At 44.0% G+C, this 26,042-nt stretch overlaps 1 protein-coding gene across 8 annotated transcripts in view; it reads right to left on the reverse strand.

Annotated features, from left to right (window-relative positions):
* Nucleotides 1-26,042, reverse strand: part of LOC119800732 (myomegalin-like) — a 184,366-nt gene that overhangs the window by 63,409 nt on the left and 94,915 nt on the right. For 2 of the 8 annotated variants that reach the window (XM_038310926.2, XM_038310925.2), the window contains exon 1: nt 6,129-7,647. The exons of 3 other annotated variants lie outside the window; for them this stretch is intronic. In XM_038310926.2, coding sequence (XP_038166854.1) covers nt 6,129-7,238 — 1,110 coding nt within the window. In that variant the 5' untranslated portion in view covers nt 7,239-7,647. Of the gene's footprint in view, nt 1-6,128; nt 7,648-26,042 lie in introns of those variants that run through there. 3 more of the 8 variants (XM_038310931.2, XM_038310927.2, XM_038310928.2) reach the window with 2 other exon arrangements.

The raw sequence follows: 26,042 nt of genomic DNA on the forward strand, positions 1-26,042 counted from the left end.
TCCCTTCCCCGCCAGCCCCTTTCTCATCAGGGAAACGAAAGAGCTGTTATTCACGTTTCTCATTCCAGCACACCTTTAAACTTGACCACCCTCCGGGGCCTGGGGTTACAGCTGACTTTAAGTATCTTCCTGCGAGGGGCTAAGCGGAGGAAGTCAGGTATTTTCTGTTTCCGCAGTGCAGCTTGTTACATTTCTAACACTATAAAACACGGAGCGCTGTGTGAGGTTCCGGGCCGAGTACCATTCGGGCAAATGTTTCGTTCTCAGGCCCCAACAGTCTTGGTCTGTTGAGGTAGTGGTCACAGCAGCAGACTGTTTTTTGACAGGGCATATAGAAAGGGTTCTTGGCAGAGACAAAGCTTATCTAGACCTGAGAAGGAAGAGATGCCCGCAACGGGCTATGGCGAGTAAGGAAGGCTCTTACGGGTACATGGGAGGAATGGGTAGGGTCAATGGATACAAAATATCAAGTTCGTTACTTTTTTAAGCAGAAGGATCCTATAACTGGCCAATCACATCAAATCAGCAGGGCTGTTTGTTTGTTTGTTTGTTTGAGAGAATCTCATAACCCGGTCTGGCCTCAAACTCACAACTTTGCTTCAGCTTCTCAACTGCTAAGATTACAAGCCTGCAGCACCGCACCCAGCTTTAAACCACTGCTAAGAATTAAAAGGGTGCAATTAATTCTGTCAGGAAAAACAGGTACAAATAAGGACGTTTTATTACCTTACTTATAAACCCACAGCTATTTCTGAACAGCTCATTAAAAGGCTACTTTATCCCCACTAAATGAACTGATAAAACAAAATCTTAAAATCCTAAACGGTGAGATGGTCAAAGAGGTACTAAGACAGTCTCAAACCTAAACACGTGGCAGGTAATAAAAACAACCATAAGAGTTCGGAACGTTGACGGAATGACTCATAAAACAGTACAGACGTCTGAGAACGTTCTCTAGAAGCTGGACTTCAATGCTTGCTTTGACCAGAAATGGGAGTGAAATGGGCCCATTTGCCCTGGTTGCCTCTAAGTACGGCTCGTTAACTTCATCTACTCCGTCAACACACATCTGTTGAGCGCTAAGAAGCAGAGGCCATGTTGGAGGAAAAACACTGTATAGGACAAAAGTGACTTCTCTTGAAGCAGATTTGGCAGCACTTGGATTTGGTGGCTACATAATAAACAGGGAAATACAGAGTGTCAGCTGGTGGCCTGTCCTCAGGAAAGGACTGCGGAGAATTGCTGACTGTTACTTTATATCAACTAGAGGAGGGGTCCTTTTGAGAACCAAATGGATACCTGAAGGGGGAAGTAGCCAGTCATTCTAAAAGCAACAAAGCATCGAGCCAGGGCTGATGGAAACTGAGTCCGAGAAAAGAAAGGCACCTATGTCTAGAAGGGAACAACCCAAGGGAAACACAATGTGAACCACACGGGTAATTTTTTAATTTTCTCATAGCTTCCCTGAATAAATAAAAAAATGTAAACTTAGTTTTGACAATTTAAGCTAACATTTTAAAACATTACAAATGTAAATTTTAAGTATTTGAAATCTGAGGCCAATTTTACACTTAGAGCACATTTCAACTCAGATTAGCCACAGATCAAGTGCACAGGAGGGATACAGGTCTGTGGTGGCCTTATTAGAACATACTGGACAAAAGGAGGAGTAACAGGGTCAAGTGTTAAGGGAGGCACAGCCCAGGTCTTACACTCCTGTACAGCGGGGATAAGCAAGTTGGATTCATCTACACTATAATGAGAACTGTCTGCAGCGTTTCATGCACACTCTTTTTATTTCTGGTGGGACTGGGTATCAAACCTAGGGCCCTGTGCAGCTCTATCCCCCAGTCCCGGGTGCAGTGCTTTCTAACAGAAAAGCAATCATATTTACATGTTTAACAGCTCGCTCCAGCTGCTCAGTGGGGATGGATGGTTAGGAAGGTCCAGCAGAAAGAAAGATCAGCCAGAATGTAGGTGAAAGGTGGCTGGAGTATAAAGACAGTAGCGGAGGAGAGAAGTGGACGGCTCTGGTACGGTTCATGTGCTGTTGCTCCAGACAACTGGGGGCGGGAGAAGAAGCAAGGATGACGGCTCCCGGAAATACTTGAGATACTTGCTGTGACTACGAGATGCCTCCCCTGAAGCAATATGAATTATGTCACCTACATCCCACAAGAGATGACTGAAATAGATACTGACAATTCTAACGGACACACAAAATGTTGCCTCTATAAGACCTGGCTTCTTGTTTCCCCGGTGAAAAAGAACTCTCCAGTAATGTTCACTACAACCCTGAAATCTCACCCGTAGCAAGCAGAATGGAAGAAACTAAGTGTAAGTACAGTCCAGCTGGTATGTTTTCCTAGCCTGCACAAGACCTCAGCTCAACGCCTAAATCTCTAGTGCTGGGTAGCAGGGAATAGTTTCAGTATTAAAATGGGAGGAAGGCAGTCCTATTTATCCACTTTAAATCAGAGAGCTTAGGGCTCTGAAGGAAGCAATAAACTAACCAGCTTCCATTCCACTTTCCGTACAAGGAAAGCCACATAAGTAGGCTAAGATATCCAAGTGACCAAAAAGGCCAAGAAGTGTCCAGGGGAAACTAAATTGCAGTTGGTGATGCAGCTTTTATTACTGTGAAGTCATTTCTCACCACACCAGCAGGATCATTTTAGGGATCGAAGGTTTGTGCTTGATGAATAAGACCATTAAGAACAAAGCCAAACTAAAACAGGCCTGTCTCCTACTCCCTGGGCACTGTTCTGATCCTTCAGAAGTCCTCTTAAAAGCAAGATCATTTTATCTATACGTTCTCATTTATATTCACATAAATGTGGTTTCTATGCCTCTGTGTACATAAACACAAGGATATAGGAGCAGCAACTTCGAAGTGGAAGATTGCCACCGGCAAGGAATCTGCCTCTCATGTGAACTGTCTCTGCCTGATTCACAGGAAACTTCTAATTCTGTAAATGACTTATTTAAAACATGGGAGATGTTTCTCCTTTCTTCGTACTTTATTCTTTGACAGAAATTTTAAAAAAGCCTTTTTGGAGGTGCCCAAGGGGAATTTGTAAATTCCTCGGAGTCAGGAATGTATACTAAGTTCTTGTGAAGTACCAAGTACATAAACTTATGGGCCCTGGGAAGATTCTACAGAGTCCGATGTCAGTGATCCTCAGCTGAGTAGCATTAGGGTCATTCCCAGATTCTTGGCTTCTAAGACCATGACCTAACCACACTGTCCTTCCACATTAATCACGTTCAAGTCAGAGTTCGTAGGCAAGCTTTACTCACCTGAAAAAGGAAAGCGATGTCCAGGCCTAGTGTGTACACCAGGCAGTTGTTCTTACCTCTGCATGAGCAGCATTTTTTTTCTGGCATGTTCTAATCCTAATAGAGTCACAGACCTCAAACTGCTCTAATTTTTTACTCCTATTGGTAATCATCAGAGGCAAACAAGAACCATCAGCTCATGTAAAATCAAAGGCCTAAGCTTTGACTAGAGTCTGATGTCTCTATTTCCTGAAGGTGCAAATGGGACAAATTCACAACCGTCCCAAAGGAGCAGACCTTGACATTGTCAGGTTTGATGCAAAGGTGTGCTCATTTTGAATTTGGGCAGAAAAGGGCCTGTCAGTGGCTCAGAGCTCTGTGAATTGCTGTTTACTAAGGGACCACACCCCCTCAGCATAGCTTTTCTACTTCAGGGCCAGACAATAAAGAAGGAAATTACTACCCAGAACAAGCCAACTTTCTGCAGATTATCTGAAGAGCCTGTGCTCATGGAAGGCAAATAAATGATTTGCAGAGTATCAGTAAGCAAGAGAAATATGCTGTTGTTGCTTATCTTAATCTAAGGAAGGAGATGTAGGGGCAGGGGTGGAAGGGAAGCAGAGTCATCAGAAGAGCTTTCAAGCTGACAGTTAATACACACACAAAGGGTTAAGTGGAGGGTTAAAACAGAAGAATCAAAATGACTAAGCAGAAGGCACTCCAGGTTTCCTCCCTATGGTAGAAAAAAGTTTGCTTTCCAGGTTCTTGCACCTACAAAGCAAAAAGAAAACTAACAAAAATATTTTATTCTTCCTACCTGTGCTCAGAGAAAGATAAAAGCCCATCTGTCCTTGTCCCACCTGGCTTTTTTCTACCCTCCAGCACAATAGCCCTTAAAGAGATTAAAAGTCAATTAGACTTAATCAATAGATCAAAGGGCTAGAATAAAATACATATTTTGTTTACAAACACATTGAGCTTGTGGTAACTATTTTTGCCTTACATCTTTACTAATTAGAGAAAACAGAGTAATGAAACACTCTTTCTTGAAGCTCAATGCCACTTTCTTACCTCCCAATGTCTTATTCTCCATATAGCACAGAATAAGGTCCTGATACAAGAGGAAGGTCATATCCCACTAATTTAAAGCTCTGACATCCACAGTTACCATGATAAAGCGATTTGATCTAAGGTTACAATTACCATGGTTTACACACTCATTCAGTTTTCTTTACAGAAACCTCCTCCCTGGATCCCCATGGAATCCTTGCGGTGTGGAAAGCAGGTTCTTGGTATAAAACAGGTTAAGATGATGTGATTCAGACGATGTAATTAAATATACAGAATTAAAAAGTCCTGCTGAAAACGGTGAGGGATCTTTGGCTCTGTAAGGGCTCTTACTTAAACAATAGCTTCCCAATGTTCCTAACTGAGGATGCTCTTGAAAATCCTTCCCAATTTCAAAATTGGCTAAGTCCAGGCAAAATACCAAAAAAGGTATTTTTCAATTAATATGGAGTAAACATATTTTTGTTTTCCATGGAATCCTTTAGGTGTTTAACTTGCTGCCTAATTGGCCTTTGCTGAGAGACAAAAACAACTTATTTCCCCATCATGACCAGCCTATTTTCAGATCCGAATATGAGAATACCATGTTTAATTGGTAGCATCTATGTCTGGTCACAGTAATACTGTTTGGACCAAACAGAAATGAGGTTTCAGTAAAGAAAAAAAAGGAAGCACCCAGGTGCTAGGCATGTAATGATTAACACTTGACACAAAGGAAGGCATTGTTTTCCATAAATTTTAAAACATTTTTATGCTTTCAGCTAAAGTTTTTATTAGTATACAAATTTAAATGCAGCCTAACTATGCCTCAAAAATTCCATTTAAATGGAATCTCAACTTCACTCATTACCAGGCTGAAAGTTTCTGAACCCTGTTGACTGAGGACCAAGTTTCCCAGTGACTTCTAGATCCATCCACCTTTGCCAATATGCAAAGGATGTTTAACAAAGTTAAACATTGAATCTAGCATTTAGTGTTGTTATGGAAACAAAATAGCACCTATCAGTCCCTGTAAATAGCTGGATTTAAAAGGGTGGTCTGAAATCAGTTAAGAGGACATGAATAGCTCAAATTACGTTCAACTGTCATTCTCCAATCATTAAGAAAGTCAAGAAGAGGGTGAGTGGATCCCTTTCTTACTAACAGCTATCTTCCAGTAGGGCTCAGTAGAAAAGCTGCCTGTGCACTTTTCACTTTAACCTTACCAGTGACAACATTTGCCTTCCCAAAGATCTTGCATGAACAAGTCACCATTAACTCTCAAATGACTGTTAATCATAGCAAACACTGTCCAGATGTTCTTTTGACAGATTAATAGGCTTAACCTTATGTGCTAACCATTTGAGGCACCTGGGTATGAAAAGCCTATTGGGAGAACCAGCCAGGAACTTAACTCCCTTACAGAAAGACAATGGAAGATGTCATCTACAAAGCTAAAGAATGGCAGAAATCAAGGGGAGGGGGAGCTTCTGGTGCCAAAGGCGAAACGGAATGTCTTCTTTCTGCAGGAAAGGAATCTTTCTCTTTTAGTACATGAAAGAGATGCAGTTTTTGACAATAGAAAAATCAACAGATAACGTTCAAAAGGTTTATGAAAAGCAACTTATCTAAGTGTAAACCACGTTTACTAAATGGGCATGCGCAAAAAGTATAGCCAAAATGGGCTTAATGATTAATTTTTTTCAAGCCTAGAACATTATTCTCTGGAAGCTAATCACGCCATGAGAAGTCTATGGGAGGCTCGTCAGGAGGGTGCCACAGGCAGCAGTCGGTGTATATACCTGGATTTGGAGCGGCAAATACTCTTCATAGAGATCATCCCACAGCTCCAGTAGGTCCGAAAACTCCAAGGAATAACTAACAGGTGTCAAGGGCCTGTTAAGGAAACTGGAACTAACTCCATTTGTCATGATATGGCCAGGCTTGGCTCCAAGTGGGCTGGATTTCACTGGAATTGGAAGCTTGCTCCCTCGGGGACTCTGAAGGGGCTTATATTCGAGACCTTTAATCATGCTGAGAGCTAGCTCCAGTTTGTGGCTACAGAAATGCTGTGGAGCCTGTTCATCCGAACAACAGTCACACTTTAGGAGTTCCTTCGCCCTTCTCTCCGCTTCCTCATCCTTCTGCTGTGGAGGACTAGCCTGGACACTAGCATCCAAAGATTCCACAGAGGAGCCCGGAGTCCCTTCCTCCATGCTTTCCCCATCCGGGGCTACTTTTGTGCTTGGTAAGTCTGGCGGCCCAACCTCTGACAATGCCGGTTCTTCGGTGCAAATGCTCGTCGAGCACCTGCTAGAGAGGGCGTAAGAAATACTTCTGGCCACTTTTCGAGGCACCTTACAAATGGCTTCATAGTCAGAATCCGCAACCCGCAACGCTGCACAACCACGGCATCTCCTGGGTCGGTTTCCGGGGCCTTCAGAACCATGACAGCTGTGTGACTCCGGAATCTGATCCTCATTTTCTACCCAGCACTCAAACCCTGAATAGGCAAAGTCTTCCTGGAGCAGCGCAGAGTACCTCATATCTGGTAAGTTGGAAATGTCAACCGTCCCACTTCCCGCCTTGATCTCCTCGCCAGAGTCGTCGTTATTCTTCCGATACATACTGGCGATGCAGAACTTGAGGCGATCCTTTTCCAGCAACAGTTTCTGCAAGCGCTCAAGAGAAAGGGCTTCGATCCTGGCGATAACAGTATCGAATCGATATATGCGATCGAGCATGAAAGCACACTTGCTGCAAGCAAACTCGGCTTTGCCATCACGAGTGACATCTTTGCCTAGGACGTACGAAAGCAGAACCTGGAGGTTGAGCTTGGACGCGGTATGGAAGATCCAACGCCGCTGGTTTCCACACAGCTCCCGGGCACAGATCCTGCAAATCTCTTTCATCTTTACTCCGGGAGGGTGCCGGGCTTCTTCTCTGTAACGGTCACAGCGGTGGGTTGCTCACCGGCTCTGGGATGCGTTCCTCTTCCCACCTTGATCGTCTGTGGCTGGCATGGCCCTGCCCGGGGTCCTCACTGGGTAGGGGCGCACCTCGGAGCGCGCAGGCTCTGGGTACCACACGGCCAGCCCCGCCCCTCGGGCAGGGGGCGGGCACAGAACGCCGAGGTGGGGGGGGGATGCTGAGTGACAGGGTGAGAGCTGAGCGTGGACGCTGCCAAGGCCCCTCCAGCTGTCTCTGCCGCGGGCAGCCGTGTCCTCTACGTCCTCCCAGGCGGGCAGGCTGGGCTCCCGGACAGCAGTGGCGGCTCAGGGCTGACGCAAAGCCCGGGCGATGAGGCATCAGATTTCAAGATGGCGCCGGGGTAGGCGGCCTCCGCGTGACTCCTCTGGGAGTTGTAGTCCGACCATTGTGGCTCCGCGCATGCGGGCGGGCGAGCACATTGCCCCCGCCCTCGATCCAGTTTCTCCCGCTGTCCCTGTAACGCCGACTTCGCTCCGAGCTGAGAGTGGAAAGCCAGGTACCGGGCCAGTGCCTGGCTGCTTTACTCTGATAAGATCTCACCGAACGCACGCCCTGTCCCTGCCAGGAATCTCCCTCCTCTGCTGGGTGCCTTGAGGCTCCTCCCAGGGAGGAGAAAGCCCAGTCCCCTCCCTGTCCGTCCATAACCAGTGCCACGTACACTGTGGATGTGGCCAGGCGGTGCCACTAGGTACCGCTGCGCCGCCGCCTTCGGCCGCCACCCCACCTCCTCTCCTAATTCTGTCTGGCTCTGGGGTCAGAAGGACCCACGGGGGGCGGGGGGCAGAGATGGGTCAGGAGGGCCTGATAACTAGAGGAGGCAGGGGCAGGTAGAGCGAGTTTGCCGAGGCCAAACTAAGGTTGGATGGATCTAAGAAAGGAGACCACTGTTTCTCCCACCGGTGTAGGGGGATGGGTGGCTAGGTGTTTAGTCCTTTTATGGAGTGGAAAGAAAGCACCAGAGAGTGAGTCCGCAAACTCCTGGTGACTGCGACTGCTAATCAAGATTTTTAAAGATAACAAGAGAAAGAGCTTTGCTTGAGGCCTCCTGAGAGGAGAGGACATTATCACGAATTTTATTTCTGGTTCCGGTAGACTGCTCCTTTTCGAAATGGGGAAGGGAGACAGACGCTTCTTTGAGAATGTTTTCAGTTCAAGTACTTCAGAATTAGGGCCGGAAATTCACTGGCGTCGTTAGTACCCGGTTTTCCTACGTCACAGTTACTGTGTTCTGAACCTCACACTCCAGGAACCTGGAGCACCGACTGGATGGGTTGCGGGTAACACAAACTGTTGAGGGTGAGAATTCACTTCCTGGCTTGCAAGGCAAACAGCAGAGGAGGAATCCTATCCCCAGCGATCGCTTGAACTAACGATTTTTAAATTCTAGTATTGTGAGACCGGGGCTATTATAATTACTTTAGTTACATAAACAAAATCCTGGAGCTTTGTCTGCAGCATACCTTTGCATATATAATGCCATCGGCAGACATGTATTCTGATCCTCTAGTCAAGACCAAGATTCCATGGAAACAGCTGCAGTTTTGAATCCTCTAGGCGTGTGAGCTTGGAAGTCATAAGAAACAGCCATGAGACTGGAGAGATGGCTCAGTGGTTAAGAGCATATGACTGTTCATCCAGAGGACCTGGGTTCAATTCCCAGCACCCACATGGCAGCTCACAACTGTCTGTAACTCCAAGATCAGACAAACATGCAGGCAAAACACCAGTGGCACCATAAAATAAAAATAAATAAATTTGAAAAAAGAAAGAAAGAAAGAAACTGAGCCACAATCTGAAATCTACAAAGAGTCACTGGACTCACCCTGACTGATGGACAGGCAGAGAGCGCTCTACCCCCTCCTAGAGAAAATACTCCAAATTTACATTGAAAAATAGTGGGTGAGCGCTTAGGCCAGAACTAGCCCTAACGTGATCACTGGTGTTTACAGTCATATGGTCAAAAGGTGATAACAAAACCTGAAACTTAAAGTTTAAAAATAAAACATTGCAATAAGTTTAGCCTTTTATGATCCTGATCGTCATCTTCATCACAATTGGTAGTTAACAGTGGCTCCATGGAAGGAAGCAAAGTAGAGCAGAAGGAACGAAATGAAGGCATTATTCTATAGACTGTGAATCGTTTGAATTTAGACCAATGAATATTCAAGTATCGCCTTTAATTTTAATTCAAGTATTGCTTTTAATTTGATATTTCATTAAATATTTTAAGACTTTTTTAGCTTAAAAACTGTATGTGCGTGAATGTTTTGCCTGTATGTATATGTATGTATGTCTATGAACCATGTATGTGCCTGGTGCATGTATGTGCACATACACGCAGGCAGGCAGGCAGTTCAGAAGATGGAGTCCGTTAACTCTTAACAGCTGGGTTATCTCTCTGCCCTAATTTTTTCCCCAGGCCAGAAGAGGGCGCCAGACCTCAGGACATACGGCTGTGAGCCACCGTGGGGTTGGCGGGAATTGAACTCGGGACCTCTGGAAGGGCAGGCAGGGCTCTTAACCGCTGAGCCATCTCTCAGTCCGGTCCTAATTTTAAATTTAGGAATGATCCCATAGGTGAAGCCAAAGGCTATGCCAATTTAACATACCAGTTCTACTTAGATCTAGGCCTAAGACTTGAAACTGAAGGGAAATGCTTGTAACATGCATGATATACATATAGTGTGGGCAACTCCATATAGACAAAGGCTCAAATAGGGAAATACAAGCTAATCATGGTGTATCTGGGGGCTGAAAATGAATACTTAAGTTCCTTTCCCTCATTTGTATTCTATAATTTTCCATAATAAATTTACAAACACTCTGAGATAAGAAAAACTGGTTTCTCAAAAACAAGGTAGGGTGCCAGACTTGGTGGCACATATCTTTAATCCCAGCACTTGGAAAGCAGATCTCTGTGAGCTTGAGTCTACATTTCAAGTTCCAGGCTAGCCAGGGCTACATAGTGAGACCCTATCTAGAACAAGAAAGGATGAGCATGTTTCTTGTGTGTTTGTACAATGCAGCAGTATCCACCCATGAAAAAGAATGGGCTCTGATGTGTGCTCCATGCATGGATCCCAAAAATTGGTAATGAAAAAGTCACATACAAATGAAACATGTTGTATGATGCATTTGAAGAAAAAAGAAAGGAAAAATGCATTTATTATGATAGAAGTTAGGAATGGTTTCAGGGTGAGAGAATGAAAATTAATTTCAAAGGATCCTAAATTGAGAAAATGCCTCCATAAAATCTGGCTGTAGCCAAACCTCAGGGCATTTTCTTAACTAGTGATTGGTTTGTGAGGGCCCAGCCCATTGTGGGTGGAGCCAGTAGGTGCTGTAGGAAAGCAGGTTGAGCAAGCCATGGGAGCAAGCCAGTAAGCAGCAGCCCTCCACGGCCTCTGCATGGGCTCCTGCCTCTAGGTTTCTGTCCTTAGAGCTCCTATCCTGACTTCCTTCAATGATGAACAATGCTGTGTTGAGCCAAATAAACCTTTTCCTCCCCAGTTTGCTTTTGGTCATGGTGTTTCATCACAGCAATAGAAACCCTAAGACGGAAGACAAAGACATTTTCTGGGGCGGTAAAGATTTTCTCTGCCTTGTCTTGAATGATGGATACATGACTTTGTGCAGCTTCCAACGCTCAAGAAACTGAGCACTTAGAATTGTAGATTTGATGTTAGCATATGGTAGTAAAATGAATATGTAGATATGCATTGCCTAAATGCTTTTAGCAGAAAACAATCCCCACTTTAGCACAGAATAGCTTTGAAAACTGGGGAGATAAAACACAGTCTGGAGGACATTCTATAAATGGCCCAATTGTAAATGCAAAAAAGTCTAGTCTTGTTTAATATGAACTTGAGAAGCGACAGTTCCCTACATGGGTGTCCCATACATTTAAGACTGAAGCAGTGTATGTGATTAAGGTGAGATTGAAGATTTTTTTGATAATTTAATATTGGATGATTTCTTCTAAAACTTACTGAATGCACATAATAGAAAATTTGAGAATGGAGTTCTCACTCCGTGTGGAGCCGGCACCGGGCTACATCAGTAGTTCCTCCTAAAGATAAGGAAATGATAACAAAGTGGGTGTGGAAGCTCCTGATAAAATCCTAGCTGGGGGGAGGGGGAGGATGCACAGGCAAGACGGCAAGGAGTTCAAGGTAATCCTCGGGTACCTAGTGAGTTGGAGGCTAGCCTTGACTACCTTAAGATCATATCCCCAAAAAAGAAAGAAAGGAAGAAAAGAAACAATAAAAATGGCTGGTGGGCACGCTCACAGCGCATAGTAACTTAGGAGTCACTCCTTAGGTGGCTAACGTTAGGTTAGGTCACTCACACCTGGTCCTTAGATTCCTAATAGACAATATGAAGTTTTAAAAGACACCAGTTTTCAGACTTTAGTATCCCTCAGAGTGAGGTGTGGTGGGGCTATTAAAATACAGATTGCTTGCTTGGACCTCCTCACAAATTCTCCAGTCTCGCTGCGGCTGCTCTCTGAGAGCTATCTTTGAAAGTCACGGAACCAGAACTGCTAAGCTGGGTTAAGAAAAGCCTCAGTAAGAATATCAGAAGTTCCACAGGGCTAGAGAATGGCTGCGTGTTAAGAGCCTGCACTGCTCTCAGAGAGGACCCAGGTTCTGTTCCCAGCCACCCACTTGGTGGCTCACAGCCTTCTGTAACTTCAGTGCTTTCTTCTGATCTCCATGGGCACCACACACACGTGGTACATGTACATGCATGCAGGCAAAACTTGCATGCACATAAAAATAAAATAATTTTTGAAAGAGAAAAAGTCCAAAAGTTAGATGAAAAGTTAAATGAAAAAAAAATTATCAAAGAACTACTCATAAAATTAATGTTGAATTTAAAAAAAATGATACCGTAGTTGGGAATGGGGGCTCATGCCAGCGTATTACCCAAGCACTCTTGAGGTTGGGGCAGGAAGATGGCATTGGCACTGTCAAGGCTAGCCTGTGCTTACATTGTAAGTTCTAGGTCAGTCTAGGCTGCAGGGGGCAACTCTGTCACAAAAAAATTAAAAAGAAAAGAAAAAAACTGGAAGAAGGGAGTATATTCCCATTGTGCTGGACAAGTATTACTGTGGTAGCCTTTTGTCTGATTTGTTTTGCTGTTGGTACCATCCCTGTTTAGGTCTGAGAGGTTTCTCTTGGAACCACCATCACTTTTGTATCCACTGCATGGCAATAAAGCTGCTTCTAATATCTCATTTTGGTTTGGGAGGCAGTTTCCAAAGGAATGAGAGGCGGAAAACCCCCATGTTCCAAACCAGCTGTACTAGGTTCCACTGCCCTAACTGTTCTAATTAATTAAAGCTCTTCTCCACTGCAAAAATGATTCAGGCATATAAAATGAAACAAACAGAAAGAGAAAGAGGAAGAAGAAGTTGAAGAGGAGGAGGAAGAGGAAGAGGAAGAAGAGGAGGAGGAGAGTGTCCAAGTAAAGTCATTTAGACTTAATGGTAACACACAAACTGGTACATGATCTCCATGTGCTGGAAATAAGAAACCATGGTGCTTTCCACTAATTAGGTAGTATTTGGAAACTTGGGCTTAAAAAAAAGGAGACTTCCCGTATATCTACAGATTGTGATTATGAATTTTACTGGAATTCAAGTTAAGATAGTAAACATCAGATCCTTTCTCGATAAGTTATTAAATAACCATAGTTTCATAAATAAAACTTCAAGTATGTATTAAATATGTGAGCCAGACAACATGAATTTATGCAAACTTGATGTCTTCTCTGACTTTGCGGAGCCCTCAGACACAGGTAATTAGAATAATGGCTAACTAAATGGTACAAACACGATCCAGTATGAGAGAAAAGCACTGAGACTAGTGTGGACTGAGAGGGTTGGAGGAGCAGGAGGAGCACACAAAACAGTTGTCAGAAAGGAGGGACAAAGGGAAGCTTCCAGCCAAAGAAGATAGTATTAGTCTTGGAAGTTGGGGTGAGCACAGTGTCCGCCTGTAAGTGAACTGTAAGTGTAAGAAACGGTGGGAATCGCTGGATATCCATATTCATCCCTATACTTCTAATTCTCTGCAACTGTTCATCCACAGGTATTAAGGGCCAACTGTGTGACAAACACTGTCACGGACCTTAGCAAGTAGCATTTAGTTAGTGTATTTTGACAAAAGTGAAAGAATTTGGACATGATGTCATGCACTTGAGCAGAGAAAAACCATTACAGCTATTTGTGTGTAGAGTAATAACTTCTGGGATAAAAATGGCAGTGTGGTAGGTATGAGAGTCACCTTAAGAGTGAGTGGAAGGCTTGCTATCTGTGTGTTAGATAGATATGTGAGCCAGTGAGCATGCATTTGTGCAAACTCAGAGGATGAAAGAAAACAGGCTTTGTGCTGCCTACTTTTATGACAACTTGAAAGAAGCCAGTGTCGTTTGGGAAGAGGGAACTTCAACTGAAGAAATGTTCTCATCAGACTGACTTGTGGGCCAGCCTGCGGTGCATTTTCTTGGTTGATGATAATTGTGCAAGGGACCAACTCATTGTGGGTGGTGCTACTCCAGGACTGGTGGTCCTGGGAGCTATAAGAAAGCAGACCCAGCAAAACCATGAGGAGCAAGACAGTCTGCAGGGATGCTCCATGCCCTGCTCCTGTTGCTGCCTCTAGGTTCCTGCCCTGAGTTCCTTCCCTGTGTTCTTGCCTTTGAAACCAAACTTGCCACAGTGTGTTACTGGTTAACCAATGGTCAGAGTTGTGCCCCTGATGCTTTGGGACCAGGTAGACTCTAAGAACCTTCAACCTTCACATAACAGAATAGAGAAGAAAGAAAATAGCAAAAAAAAAAAAAAAAAAAGATGAAACTCAACTTCCTAACATCTTAAGTAAGATAGGGACTAGGTCGATATTAAATTGATTTGCAGGAATCAATATATTTCTTTTTTATATTTATTTATTTATTTATTTATTTATTTATTTATTTATTATGTATACCATATCCTATCTGTGTGTATGCCTGCAAGCCAGAAGAGGGCACCAGACCTCATTACAGATGGTTGTGAGCCACCATGTGGTTGCTGGGAATTGAACTCAGGACCTTTGGAAGAGCAGCAGGCAATGCTCTTAACCACTGAGCCATCTCTCCAGCCCCTATATTTCTTATATAACTGAATTTGTGTAGGAAGTGTCATGCCCACCAGTCTTTTGTGCATGTTCAGTTGATGCTCAGCCCTGGACCTTTAACCTCTTCCCATACTCTCCCAATGTCATCCTTCCTGACTCACTGTTATACAAGTGGCTTCCAATTTGTATTTTTTTACCCTGGAAATTCCTGAGTTCATCCCTCAAATGCCCAACTACCTGTCTTTGATGGTCAATATGGTCAACTTGAGAAAATCTAGAATCACTGAGGTGACAGACTTCCAGGCACCCCTGTGAGGAATTATCTAGATTAGTTAATGATCCACAATAACTACTGTTACATGGGCCAGGAGATTGGAGTAAATGAAAAGGAGAGAGTGAGGGGAACACTAGCGTTCGCCGCTCTCTGCCTCCTGATAACGGATGCAATGTGATTAGCCACATCGAGCTCCTAATGTGGTGACTTCCCCATCACGATGAACTGTACTCTTGACTGAGTCAAGATAGCCCCTTTCTCTCCTAAGTGGCTTCTGCAAGATAAGCAAATAATAAATATACTATCTAATATCTGCTTGTATGTATCTAGAGAATAGGTTACCCTTTTCAGGAGTGGGGAGCAGTTGGGAGAATAGAAAGAGAAGTATTGCAGTGGGCGGATAACTAAAACTAAGAATGTTTGAAAAAGCCATATGAAAACCTATTTTATAAGCTTCTTTAGATAGATGATAGATAGATAGATAGATGATAGATAGATGATAGATAGATAGATAATAGATGATAGATAGATAATAGATAGATAGATGATAGATAGATGATTGATAGATAGATGATAGATAGATAGATGATAGATAGATAGATAGATAGATAGATAGATAGATAGATAGATAGATAGATAGATAAAGTAGATAAGTAGATAAATAGATAGACAGACAGACAGATGAAAAGTGTGTGTATGTATGTGTGTCCTAAGAGTTTAAATGGAGTTATCCTACACAGGGGTTACTGCTCCTCCCAGAAACCATAGGTTTTCAAATCAAAAGTTCAGTGACAGATATGGATTATCTTTCTTCAAGTTGTTGAAGAAGGAAGTCGCAGACACCCTCAAGGCAATACAAGCTATTTCTATTATTATTGGTATGTCATCACATTTTGACGGTAAGAGCCTATTGTTGAAGACACAGCACACTTTGATAACAGGACATGGAAAAACAGAAGCTGCTACTGACCTATGGATGTATTCCTTTTGGCTAGCTTTCATAAAATGAAAGCGTGCCATACAGGCTGCTGGGGGGAGAGAATTGAGCATCAGTCTGACCCAGTCGTGAACACTTTGAGCTACAATAATGATCAGCTTATAAGATAGCCTAAGGGCGTAATTCCAGCACTCAGGTGGCAGAGGCAGACAGATCTCTATGAGTTTAAGGCCAGCCTGGTCTACATAGTGAGCTCCAGACAGCTGGGGTACATAAAGAGACCCTTCTTCAGAAAAAAAACAATAGTTGGGGAGCGTATAGGTTATAGGGGTAGACCTACTATTATTTTTGTTAATTGGACATAGTATCAAAGTACCTTTTAAATACTTATCTCTGTACCATAGATTAGACCAGCTCTCAGTCCTCATCTCACACACACACACACACACACACACACACTATATATATATATATATATATATATATATATATATGCAAAGTGAGGTATATATATATATGTATATATATTCAAAATACATACTAAGTATGAGAGTTCTCAGTCCTAAATGAAACAACTCTATCATATCCCTTGCACTCAAGGCTCAGAAGCATCATGGGAGGAGGCCCAGAGAGCTGGTTAGAGGCAGAGGTAGGGAGGGGTGCTGTCAAACCGTGTCTTCTAGACATGACGGGACTGTGGCCCTCATAAACTCAAAGCGTAAGACCTCCACAAGTTCAAGCCAGTCAACATGAACTTCACGGTCCAGCTTGAATGGGGGAGGGGCTGCTGAGGGGGCGAAGTCCGTTTTCTTTAGGAGTGTGACCCTGCTAGGCTGACCATGCTCCTGAAGTCAGACATGCGCATTTGGGTAGCACTGAGTTAGGTGAAAGACGAGAAGGAATGACCTTGGGTAGGGGAAAGAGATTTGGGAAGAACTGAAGGGGAGGAGCTGGGAGTGGATATGACCAAAACACAATATGGATGCAATTCTCAAAGAACACATAAAAAATAAACATGATAGAATCTTTTCTTGCTGACAAAAATCTTGAAGTTATTAACCACAGGGACGGCTGACTCCATCTCCCTCTCATCTACAGTGTACCTTATCCACACTTTTTTTTTTTTTTTTTTTTTTTTTGCTTCCCACAGTTTTAGTCACCTATAGTCAGCTGGGGTCCAAAGTCTTAAATGGAACATTCCAGAAAGAAATAACCCATAAGTTAGAAACTGACTTGCCTGCGTATTTATGATGAAATCCTGTACTGTCTGCCTCTGTCCTGCGAGAGAGTGAATGATCCCTTTGTCTGGTGTATCCATGATGCACGTACCACCCTCACTAGTCCTGGGCTTCCTATGCCCCATTCTATGAGAAATAGGTTTCTCTTGTTTGTAGGCTACCCGGCCTATGGCATCTTGTTACACAGCCTAAATGGACCAGGACAGCAAGCACTCCTAAAGTATTTAGAACAGTATCTTCCTAGGTGTAAGCAAGCAAGCACTGAATGAATAAGCCAGTGTTTTCCCCTTTTGTCTCCACTTACTTATTAAATCCTTTCCATGCTTTACAGACTGCTTACCCCAGTCCACAACGATTCCTCCTTTCTCTGTTGCCTTCTATTTTTCCCCTTAGGAGATTTTCATAGGTGATAACCTCTGAAGGACAGAGACTAACCTTCACACACGTGTTCCTCTCTCTGCAACTCTCAGTACCTCAGCAATGCATGTAAGCACTGCTGACGAGCCGTATGGAATCCTCTAATTCTCTCCCTCCTTGGCAGCCGTGAGTATTAAAGCTACCGTTGCTTTAGCTGAGAAACCTTACTCCTGAGACTTGTTACTAGTGAAGGTTTATGACTGGGAGAGAGTAAGGCTGGGTGCAGGTTTATAAACAAGTCTCCAGCTTAGCATGCCACAGCTTGGGAAGAGGAACTGAAAAGCTGCTTTAAAAAAAAAAAAAAAAATCTCCTTATATGAAGCTGTCTGGCACTGCCTACGCTATGAATCCCTGCAAGGTTTTCATTCTCCATCGTGAGCATTCAGAGCACATTCTTGCGTTAACCTCCACGGCAGATCTCTCCATGGAAACACTGGAACGTTTGCTATTTTAGGAAATTTCCCTAACTGCAAGCAGTACTGTTTACATTAGTGCAAACGAGGCAGGGATGCAAAGGTTTGGGGGTCTGTGGGTCTGTGTGAGTGGGGAGGTCCTGTTTGATTAGTGAACACCCCTCCCCAATTCTGCTGTTCTGTGGCCACAATGAAATCACATGCTAATACAGTTTGCTTATCTGTTAATAGAGAAAATACAGGCAACATACAAAGCGAGATTCTTTGTGTCCTTTGTTAAACTGTACCGTTTCCCCTGCTTCCACGCCCCTGGTTTTGGTTTCTTTTTAAAGCTCGGTAATAAAGCCCTGCCGTTCTGTAAGAAGGAACAATATCAATAGCTGGAGCAGCTACCGGATTTTCCCTGTGCCTCTTGCTCCCTTCATTGAGGAAGAGAAAAGGGCTCTGCTAACCCTTAACTTTCCCAGTCGCCCAGAGCAAAGCAAGTTGTCAAGGTACAGCAACTGCTGAGTACCCTGGCCACAACCTGTGGACCTGTAGGACATCCAGGACTGGAGACAAGCCTGGAGTGAGGCCACAGCGACTTGGCACCTTGATAGAATTTTTAAAACCTTTGTATAAAGTTAATAGATTACCCAGTAGAAATTTGTAAATATTGTACCAATATGCTTTCACTGCATGAACGCTGTGGGGCAAAAAAAGGAGAAACAGCTAAAAACTAGGACAATTGAGTCAAAGAATAAGTTCAGAAACACCTGTTTTAACTTGATGTAATGCACATTATATTGGTCAATTGACACATATTGTTTAAGCTTGTTGAACAAGAGCTGAGTGAGGAAGCCTTTTGTCTCCTCTAAAACTCCCACCTTGGGGCAGGCTGGCCCCACCCCCTCTGTAATGAGGAGAAAGAGAAACAGTAAGCAGCTAAGTGTATTGCAGTTACTGTGTCTTTAGGACAGCTAGAAGGAAACCATGCCCAACAGAGCTTCTTAGTGTTTATCCCATAGGAATGCCTACAGTGGGGATGGGAACTTAGAAGGGCATCATGATCAGAAGCTCCCCACGACTGAGCAGGGCTTCAACTTGACACAAATTTAGATAATGTGGGAACAGGGAATCTTGACTGAGAAAATGCCTGGAAAGATTGTCCTGTAGGCAAGACGGTGGGCACTCACCCTGGTTAGTGATTGATACTAGAGGTCCAGCCCATTGTGGCAGCGCGACCTGTGGAGAAGTGGTTATGGGAGGTGTAAGAAAGTGGAGGCCCAAAAATGTGAGCCTATTTCCACCTTGTCTGAAGGTCAGACAGTTTGAGGTTGCTCAGAATTGTTGACAATAACCAGGGCCACACATCCTGACCTAGGGGTGTGGTTACTTGGTCTTTTTGACATTTAGATGGCCCATCCAGGCAGGTCTACTCCACCCTGACCAATGGTCAGGATATTCAAGCATACTTCTATTTCTTCTTTTGTAATAGGTTTAACCTTGGGAGTGGCTGCCTTCAAGATACTTGGTCTAGGGTGGGTTCACTGCCTAAACAACAGAGTATTTTTCTCATGGATTAATTGCTTGATGGGTTCAAAGTATTAAAGCAAGTAACTGTTCTAGTTGTCCTTTGTATCATAGTAAAGCAGTTTTCTGTCTTCTTCCCCCTGTTGTATTGGGGTATAAAAGTGTATGGGAAATTAAACACTGGATGATTTCAGTTCTCTGGAACTCCCTCCCGATACTAGCCTGTTCCCGTTTTATTATTTTCACTCCCATCTTTGTACTCTTTACTATTTCTGATCCCCATGCCCCTACCCTGGTAAGTGGTATTTTTGTCAAAGCTGGTCTCCGGAGCAAGAAAGCAGATTGAGCAAGCCAATAAACAACACTCCTCCATGGCTTCTGCCTTAGTTCCTGGCTCCAGGTTTCTGCCTTAAGTTTCTGCCTTCACTTCTCTCAGTGAAGTTCTGAGAGTTGGAAGATTAAATAAACCCTCCCCTTCCACGTTGTATTTGGTCATGGTGTTTTTCACAGAAATGGGTTTATGCCGGTTATTTCAAGAGCCAAATTAATTGGATGGTGTTTGGTTATCAATCTACTGCTTCTTTTAATTCTTTTACTTTTTTTTTTACTTTTTTTTTGTTTACTATATACCTAATAGATTCATCCACTCAAAACCAAAAGTGTAGCCATGGCAGATCATTCTTTGGATTATACAGAGCACTGTAAGGACTAAAGGCTCTAATGTGAGACTTTTTGTATGCAGGCTACACGCAATCCATTCTCTCACATTGCAATAATCACATGAGAAATGCTATGGATGGGATCTGGGGTAATAAGCATTCTTCACTTGGACTGTCTGAATCTAGAGGTGCAGGATCGGTGTGTGTTTCTTTCCTCTAAGGGCCATATGCCAACCATGCTGGTTCCAATTGTGAGGATGCGGGAGAAGTGGAAAACTTGTAAACTCCAGCTCAGACCTCGAGCACTTTTCTCCCTCGGCATCAGCTGGAGATAATGGGATGGTTTTGCTGGCATAGAAGGGTTAGCCCCTGGAAATCAGGACTGAAATGAAACAATTTTTTTTTCTTCCTCTAGTGTGAGTTGCTATAGCAGACAGAGGTGTGGGTATTAAGACATTGTGGAATTAAGAGATTGTGGAATTAAGACATTGCTAATGTTAGGAGGCAGAAGGCTCATAGCACAGGCTTCGGGCATCTTAAGTAGCAGGGTTCAGCATACACTACTACACCGAGAAGAGAGAAATATCTTTTACCCCTGTCTAATGCACAGAATGCACTTGGTGAAGCAGTTATAGCCATGGTCAGCCAGACCTTGTTCTCAGGATGCCGCATCAGTTACCTGCTCCCTTGAGCAGTTCGAGAGCATCCATTCGGCTGCCTTTCCAAAATGCATACCAGGTGTGTTTTATTTCTTCTGCCTTTTAAAGAAGTTCTCTGTTGCTTACAACATAAAGTCCTCATTATTTATGGGCTTTTCCAATTGCCTATTTCAGCCTTCTCCCATACTTACCAAATGTTTGCTAGCAACAATTACTCTTTAGTTCTTATCTCCCTTCCAAGCCACTGGACACATCTCCTCTGCCTAGAAAGACCACAGTAGTTACTTTCCTCATTGCCCACAAAAGCAAGTCAGCAGAGGGATTTCTTTTGGCTCATGGTGTCAAGGTGGAGAGGGTGTGGAGGCCAGAGTGGCTCCTGCCCATAGCAGAGGGAGAATTAAACAGTTTGCCTATACCTCCGTGGGCTAGGAAGCAGGGAGAGCTTGGCCAAAAAGTAGGCTGAATTATAGCTGAAGGGTGGACTATCACTGAAGTCCTGGTCCCATAGTGGCCAACTTCTGCCAGCCAGGCCTTACTTCTTAAAGGTTCCAGAACCTTCTAAAACAGTTCCACCAGTGGGAGACTTGGGGGGAACAGGCCAAGTCCTGGGTGAATGTGGACTGTTGATACAGGCACAGGCATGTTAAAGACGCCAGTGCCGCAGGCTCATGGGAATGGAATCCCCCTGGTACAGATGAGCAAAAGTCTGACTGTTAGCTAAATAAAGAAGGTGCAGAAGGCATCAGCCACAGCTTCCTCCCCTGGATGACTGCAGCCAGAGATGCCCTCCTACACAGACCCCACTGAGATTAGCTAACCCACTTCCTTGTTCATGCGGTATACGATAAGTGCACCAAATCTCTGGGCTGCTGTTGGAAGAGCTGAAAAGCTTACAGCCAGCTGCACCCCAGCTTTATGTTATTTGTGCCTGCCATTGCTTCATCCTCCTGTCGCCCCAGTCAGGACAGGTTCAAAGCTGTGCAGGTCTCAGCAGGAAACTGAGAGCTCAAACCAGGAGCCTGCTGGAGACATTTCAGTTTCTAAGTGTAACAATGGCCATCCCCCCTTTTCTGCCAGATAAATTGGCCCTCACAGCCCAATTTAAGGGGTTTCCAGGTGGTTCCCTCTTCAGCTTCCAGAGATAGAGTTGATGGAGCCCTGTCACTTAGGGTCCCTTCAGAACTGAGTACATATTTCTATTTCTGTTTATTATACCATTACATGCTAATATCTGATAGGACTAGCCTTTGAAGCTAAGCTTGTCTAGACCCTAATTGTGGGAGAGTCTTCTGTTTGAGTTGATTTCATTGGTTAATGAAGTAACTGCCTGGCCCAAGAAGACTCTCCCACATCACCTAGTGTAACCTAGTGCATTTTGGAAATCCATGTGGTGTGTGTGTCGGGGGACGGGGGGACTGTGGTGAGCCCACAAGTATTATACAGTAAATGTACAGCTGACAGATCTATTGGAATAATCCACGGGGGTGTGGACACGCTACATGGAGTAACCCATTTTGCAGAGCTGCGGGATCACCTGTCTTTTGGATATGCCACTGTCAATTCTGTAGAAATCTTGTGAAGTCATGGCATTTCTCCTTTCTATAGAATCCTCAGCAGTGTATAAACCTGTCTCTTCCTGTCGGGCAACAGGATACCTTCCCCACACAGTGAAGCCCTGGTGTGAAAACATTCACTCGGTCAAGCCTTGGTTCTCATAGCCAAAATCTACATAACAATAGTCCCCCACAACCTTCTTTACTGACCACACTCACTGAGAAGAAGGGAGCCCCAAACAGGAGCCCATTTGTCTGCTCTAAGAGAGGACTCAGGAAGGTGTCACCTACTGGCCCTTTGCTCTAACTTAAGCTAGTAATATTCTGTATTTATCCTTCACCTTGGTTTCAGTAACATAAGATCATAGCCCAGGAAATTAACTGTTTATACAGCCTGAGTCACTGAAACTACTTCAGAGAGAAAAAAAAATCTCGCCTGGGCACCCTGCTGGAGTCAAAAGCAAAGTTCCTAAAACTTTACTCAATCAAGCCCTTAGGTCACTGTGGCTACCACGGTTGTGCTCCCAGCCACCGGGGGAGCTTCGCAGCCACGCCCCCTCTGAGGTGTAAGGCACCTCCTTGTCAGATCCTCTGGTCTTTCCATGACTCTGAAAATGCATGCTTGATACTTTTGTTACCACACGGAGCTGCTGACTTCTCTGTATGCTGAAACTGAAAGCTTTGTGGAGAAGGGTTCCCCTTCCCCCCCTTCTTTCCTATTTCTCTTCCTTCGCCCAAGAAATAAACACCTGTTTGTTCTACCCCTCAGATCCCTTTCCCCAACTTGCTTTCACCTGCCATACCAAATCTTTCTGGACCCTGAGAGCTTCAATAGTTTTAACCCCAAAATCCAGGCCATAGTTTGTACCTGCCACACAGGAGGTGGTCAGCTCCCTAACAAAGGGTCAGGATAGGCTAATTTTGTTCTGCTCCTTCTTTGTAATTTGAAGGGTGCCTGAAAAGAAATGTTAATTTGGCCTATGTGACAGAGCTGGCATACAGAGCAGGAAGATAGAAAGACATGACAGAGCAGGCATAGGTAGATGTGTGGACGTGACCACAGCCATTCACCAGGTTACCTAGGAAACAGAATGCTAATGAATTTCCCCCTCAGTTTATGTTCTGGTATGTAAGGCTGTTTGGAGAATAAATGCAGAGGAATTTTCAGAATGTGAACTCAGAATTTCACGAGGGATCCCTGAGAATCTCCCTCCCGATAAAGCCATTGTGACTTGTGTCTTTAATCCCACGTCTCCCCTCTGGTTTGGAGAAATCATTTATGGTTTGGGCTGGCACCGGACCATGAGAAATGACTCAAATATTCCACTGGTCATTGACAGTAGGCTCTACGCTGTGTGTAATCACCTGAAGACAAAACTGAATTCTGTTGCAAATGTGGACAGAATGCTAATATGCGTCCAACTTCCCATGAATTAGCTAGCTAAGTAAATCAAAGGAAGATTGTGTTTTCATTTGGCAGATTCACCACTTTCTCATCACGTAGGACATAATCACTTGCTACTTTTGAATTACCAGCATAGCAACCCCAGTCATGCTGCATCTGAAGCTTTATCATTCACAGTGATATTCATACAATACACGCTCTCTTTCAACTCCTTTTATATAATCTCATTCAAAAACTTGTATATGAAAATTAAGCATTGCTGTGTTCGAAATACACACACACACACACACACACATACATATACACCTTACGGTTATTTTCAGGCTATAATTAATTCAAGTTACTTTAGAAAGTACCCTGAGTAGCACCTGCTAAGGGAATGCTACAATATGTTGTGATTTTATTACTAAGGAAAAACTATTGGATATTCATTGGTGAATATTTTATAATTTATTTATTGTTGTTTTATGTGCCTTGATGTTTTGGTCGCCTAGAACTGGAGTTACAGACTGTTGTGGTATTGTTACAGACATGTGGGTGCTAGGAGTTAAACCTGAGTCCTCTGGAAGAGCAGTCAGTGCTCATAACTGCTGAACCATCTCTCCAGCCCTGATGTATGTTTTAATATACACTGGGTGAATGTGTTTAAGAAATCCAAGCAACCAGTTTTATAATTGGAACAATTTATGTTTAAATGTTCCCAAGATGCAGCAGAAGATGCTTCAATATTTCCTTTTGTTTAGTAAATTAATAGAATAATCACTGTGATTAGTTTTTCCTGAACTATTCACACTGGGCAGCAATAATTGTTATGATCTACTGACATGGCCTGTCACCTGGGTACCCTGTCCCTTTAAAAGACAAGCTCTGCCCACTCCCAAACCCCCCTTCCACCGAGGCAAGCGGATCTCCCCCCCTCCAGTGCATTCTCTCTCTTTCTGTCCCTCTTCTGAAGAGGTAACTGCTGCCTCTCTCTCTTTCCTTCTCTTTCTCTCTTCTCCACCACTCTCTTCTTCTCCCTTCTCCCCTTTCCCCCTTCCCTTTCCCCTCCATAATCCACTAAATAAACTCTATACCCAAACTCTCTCTGCATGGCTTATCTGTCTGTCTCTCACCAGCAGTGGTCTCCCACCCACCAAAGCCTCAGAGGACCTGTGAAGGCCTGGGGAATCCACCAAGGCCCCTCGTGGGACCAACTGTTCCTCATAGGACTGCTGCCCCTTGTGGGACCAGTCTCGTCCCCCCCCTGCCCCCACCATATGTTTAAGAATAACATTGGCTCCATGACTTGGATTTGAACTGAGGTTGCTATGGCCACAATGCAGAGTACTAACCACTATACAGTCTTGGCGAGCCACCTGTTATTCTTAAACACTTGGTGGGGGAAGCCCGTTCCACAAGGGGCGGTGGTTCCACAAGGGGCAGTTATTTCATGAGAGGCTGCAGTGGGTCATTAGAGGCCTTGGCAGGGTCATAGCAGGTTACCCAAGGTCTCAACCGGGTAGTGGTGGGTGTCCCAAGGCCTCGTTGGGTCTCCCAGGCCTCGGCAGTTCCCCTTGGTGGGTGGGAGACTGCAGTGGGTGAAAGACAGGAGATAAGCCACACAGAGAGAGTTTTGGCTTAGAGTTTATTAAGTGGGTTATGGAGGGGAAAGAGAAGGGGAAAAGGAAAAAAAGGCGGGGGGAGGCAGTAGTTACCTTTTTAGAAGAGGGACAGAAAGAGGGAGAGCACAGGCCGGAAGAAGCAGGAGATCCCCAAATGTTCAAACACATGAGCCTGTGAAGGGGATCTCACACCTTCCAGAAGTTAATGTGAAGGACTTAAGATTGCCAAGAGCATTTGGGCTCTTACGGAAATCACGCTAATATGTCACTCTATCCAGAAGCACCGACAGAACCCACTCTTTCTTTCATAATAGAAACACACTTTGGAGTAGACATTTGCTAAAAGGTTCTGTGTCACTTTAGGTCATTTTGGAGGTGGTAATATAAACTAATCTACACGTACTGCCAGTCCTGGTATTTTTCCCCATAGCTATTGGCTCTGAGGGAGAGACAGAGAAATGAGCTATGGTGGCTTTTTGTCCCCCACACCTAGGAGGACTTTCTTTCCCAGGCGTCAGTGCTCCCTGGTGTGCTCCCTGGTGCCCTCCTCGGTGTACAGAGTTACCTGGCCCACTCAGCTTTCGGGTGGTGAATGGGTTCTAAGGTAGCCTCTGTCACACCATCCTTGATTGACTATTCAGTACACAGATGTATACTTTTTGCTGTGAAAATGAATGTTCTATGGAAGAGGTAGGAAAATACTCTGTGATAGAATTAACAGCATCATATGATTGTGTTCCTAAGAGTATAACGTGTTGGGTGACACGAATAAACTTTATAGATATTAGATAGTATTCCAAGAGCACATAAAGGTAGCACACATTATGGGATTTAATGCACTTTACTTGAAAATCTTGATGCCATTTTGTCTTAGGATGCCGTACTCAGCCTTGTTCTAAGCATTCCTTTAGAGTAGAATATTAGTACGTTTGT

The sequence above is a fragment of the Arvicola amphibius genome, chromosome 14 (assembly GCF_903992535.2).
Source record: "Arvicola amphibius chromosome 14, mArvAmp1.2, whole genome shotgun sequence".
In the NCBI taxonomy this organism is placed as follows: domain Eukaryota; kingdom Metazoa; phylum Chordata; class Mammalia; order Rodentia; family Cricetidae; genus Arvicola; species Arvicola amphibius.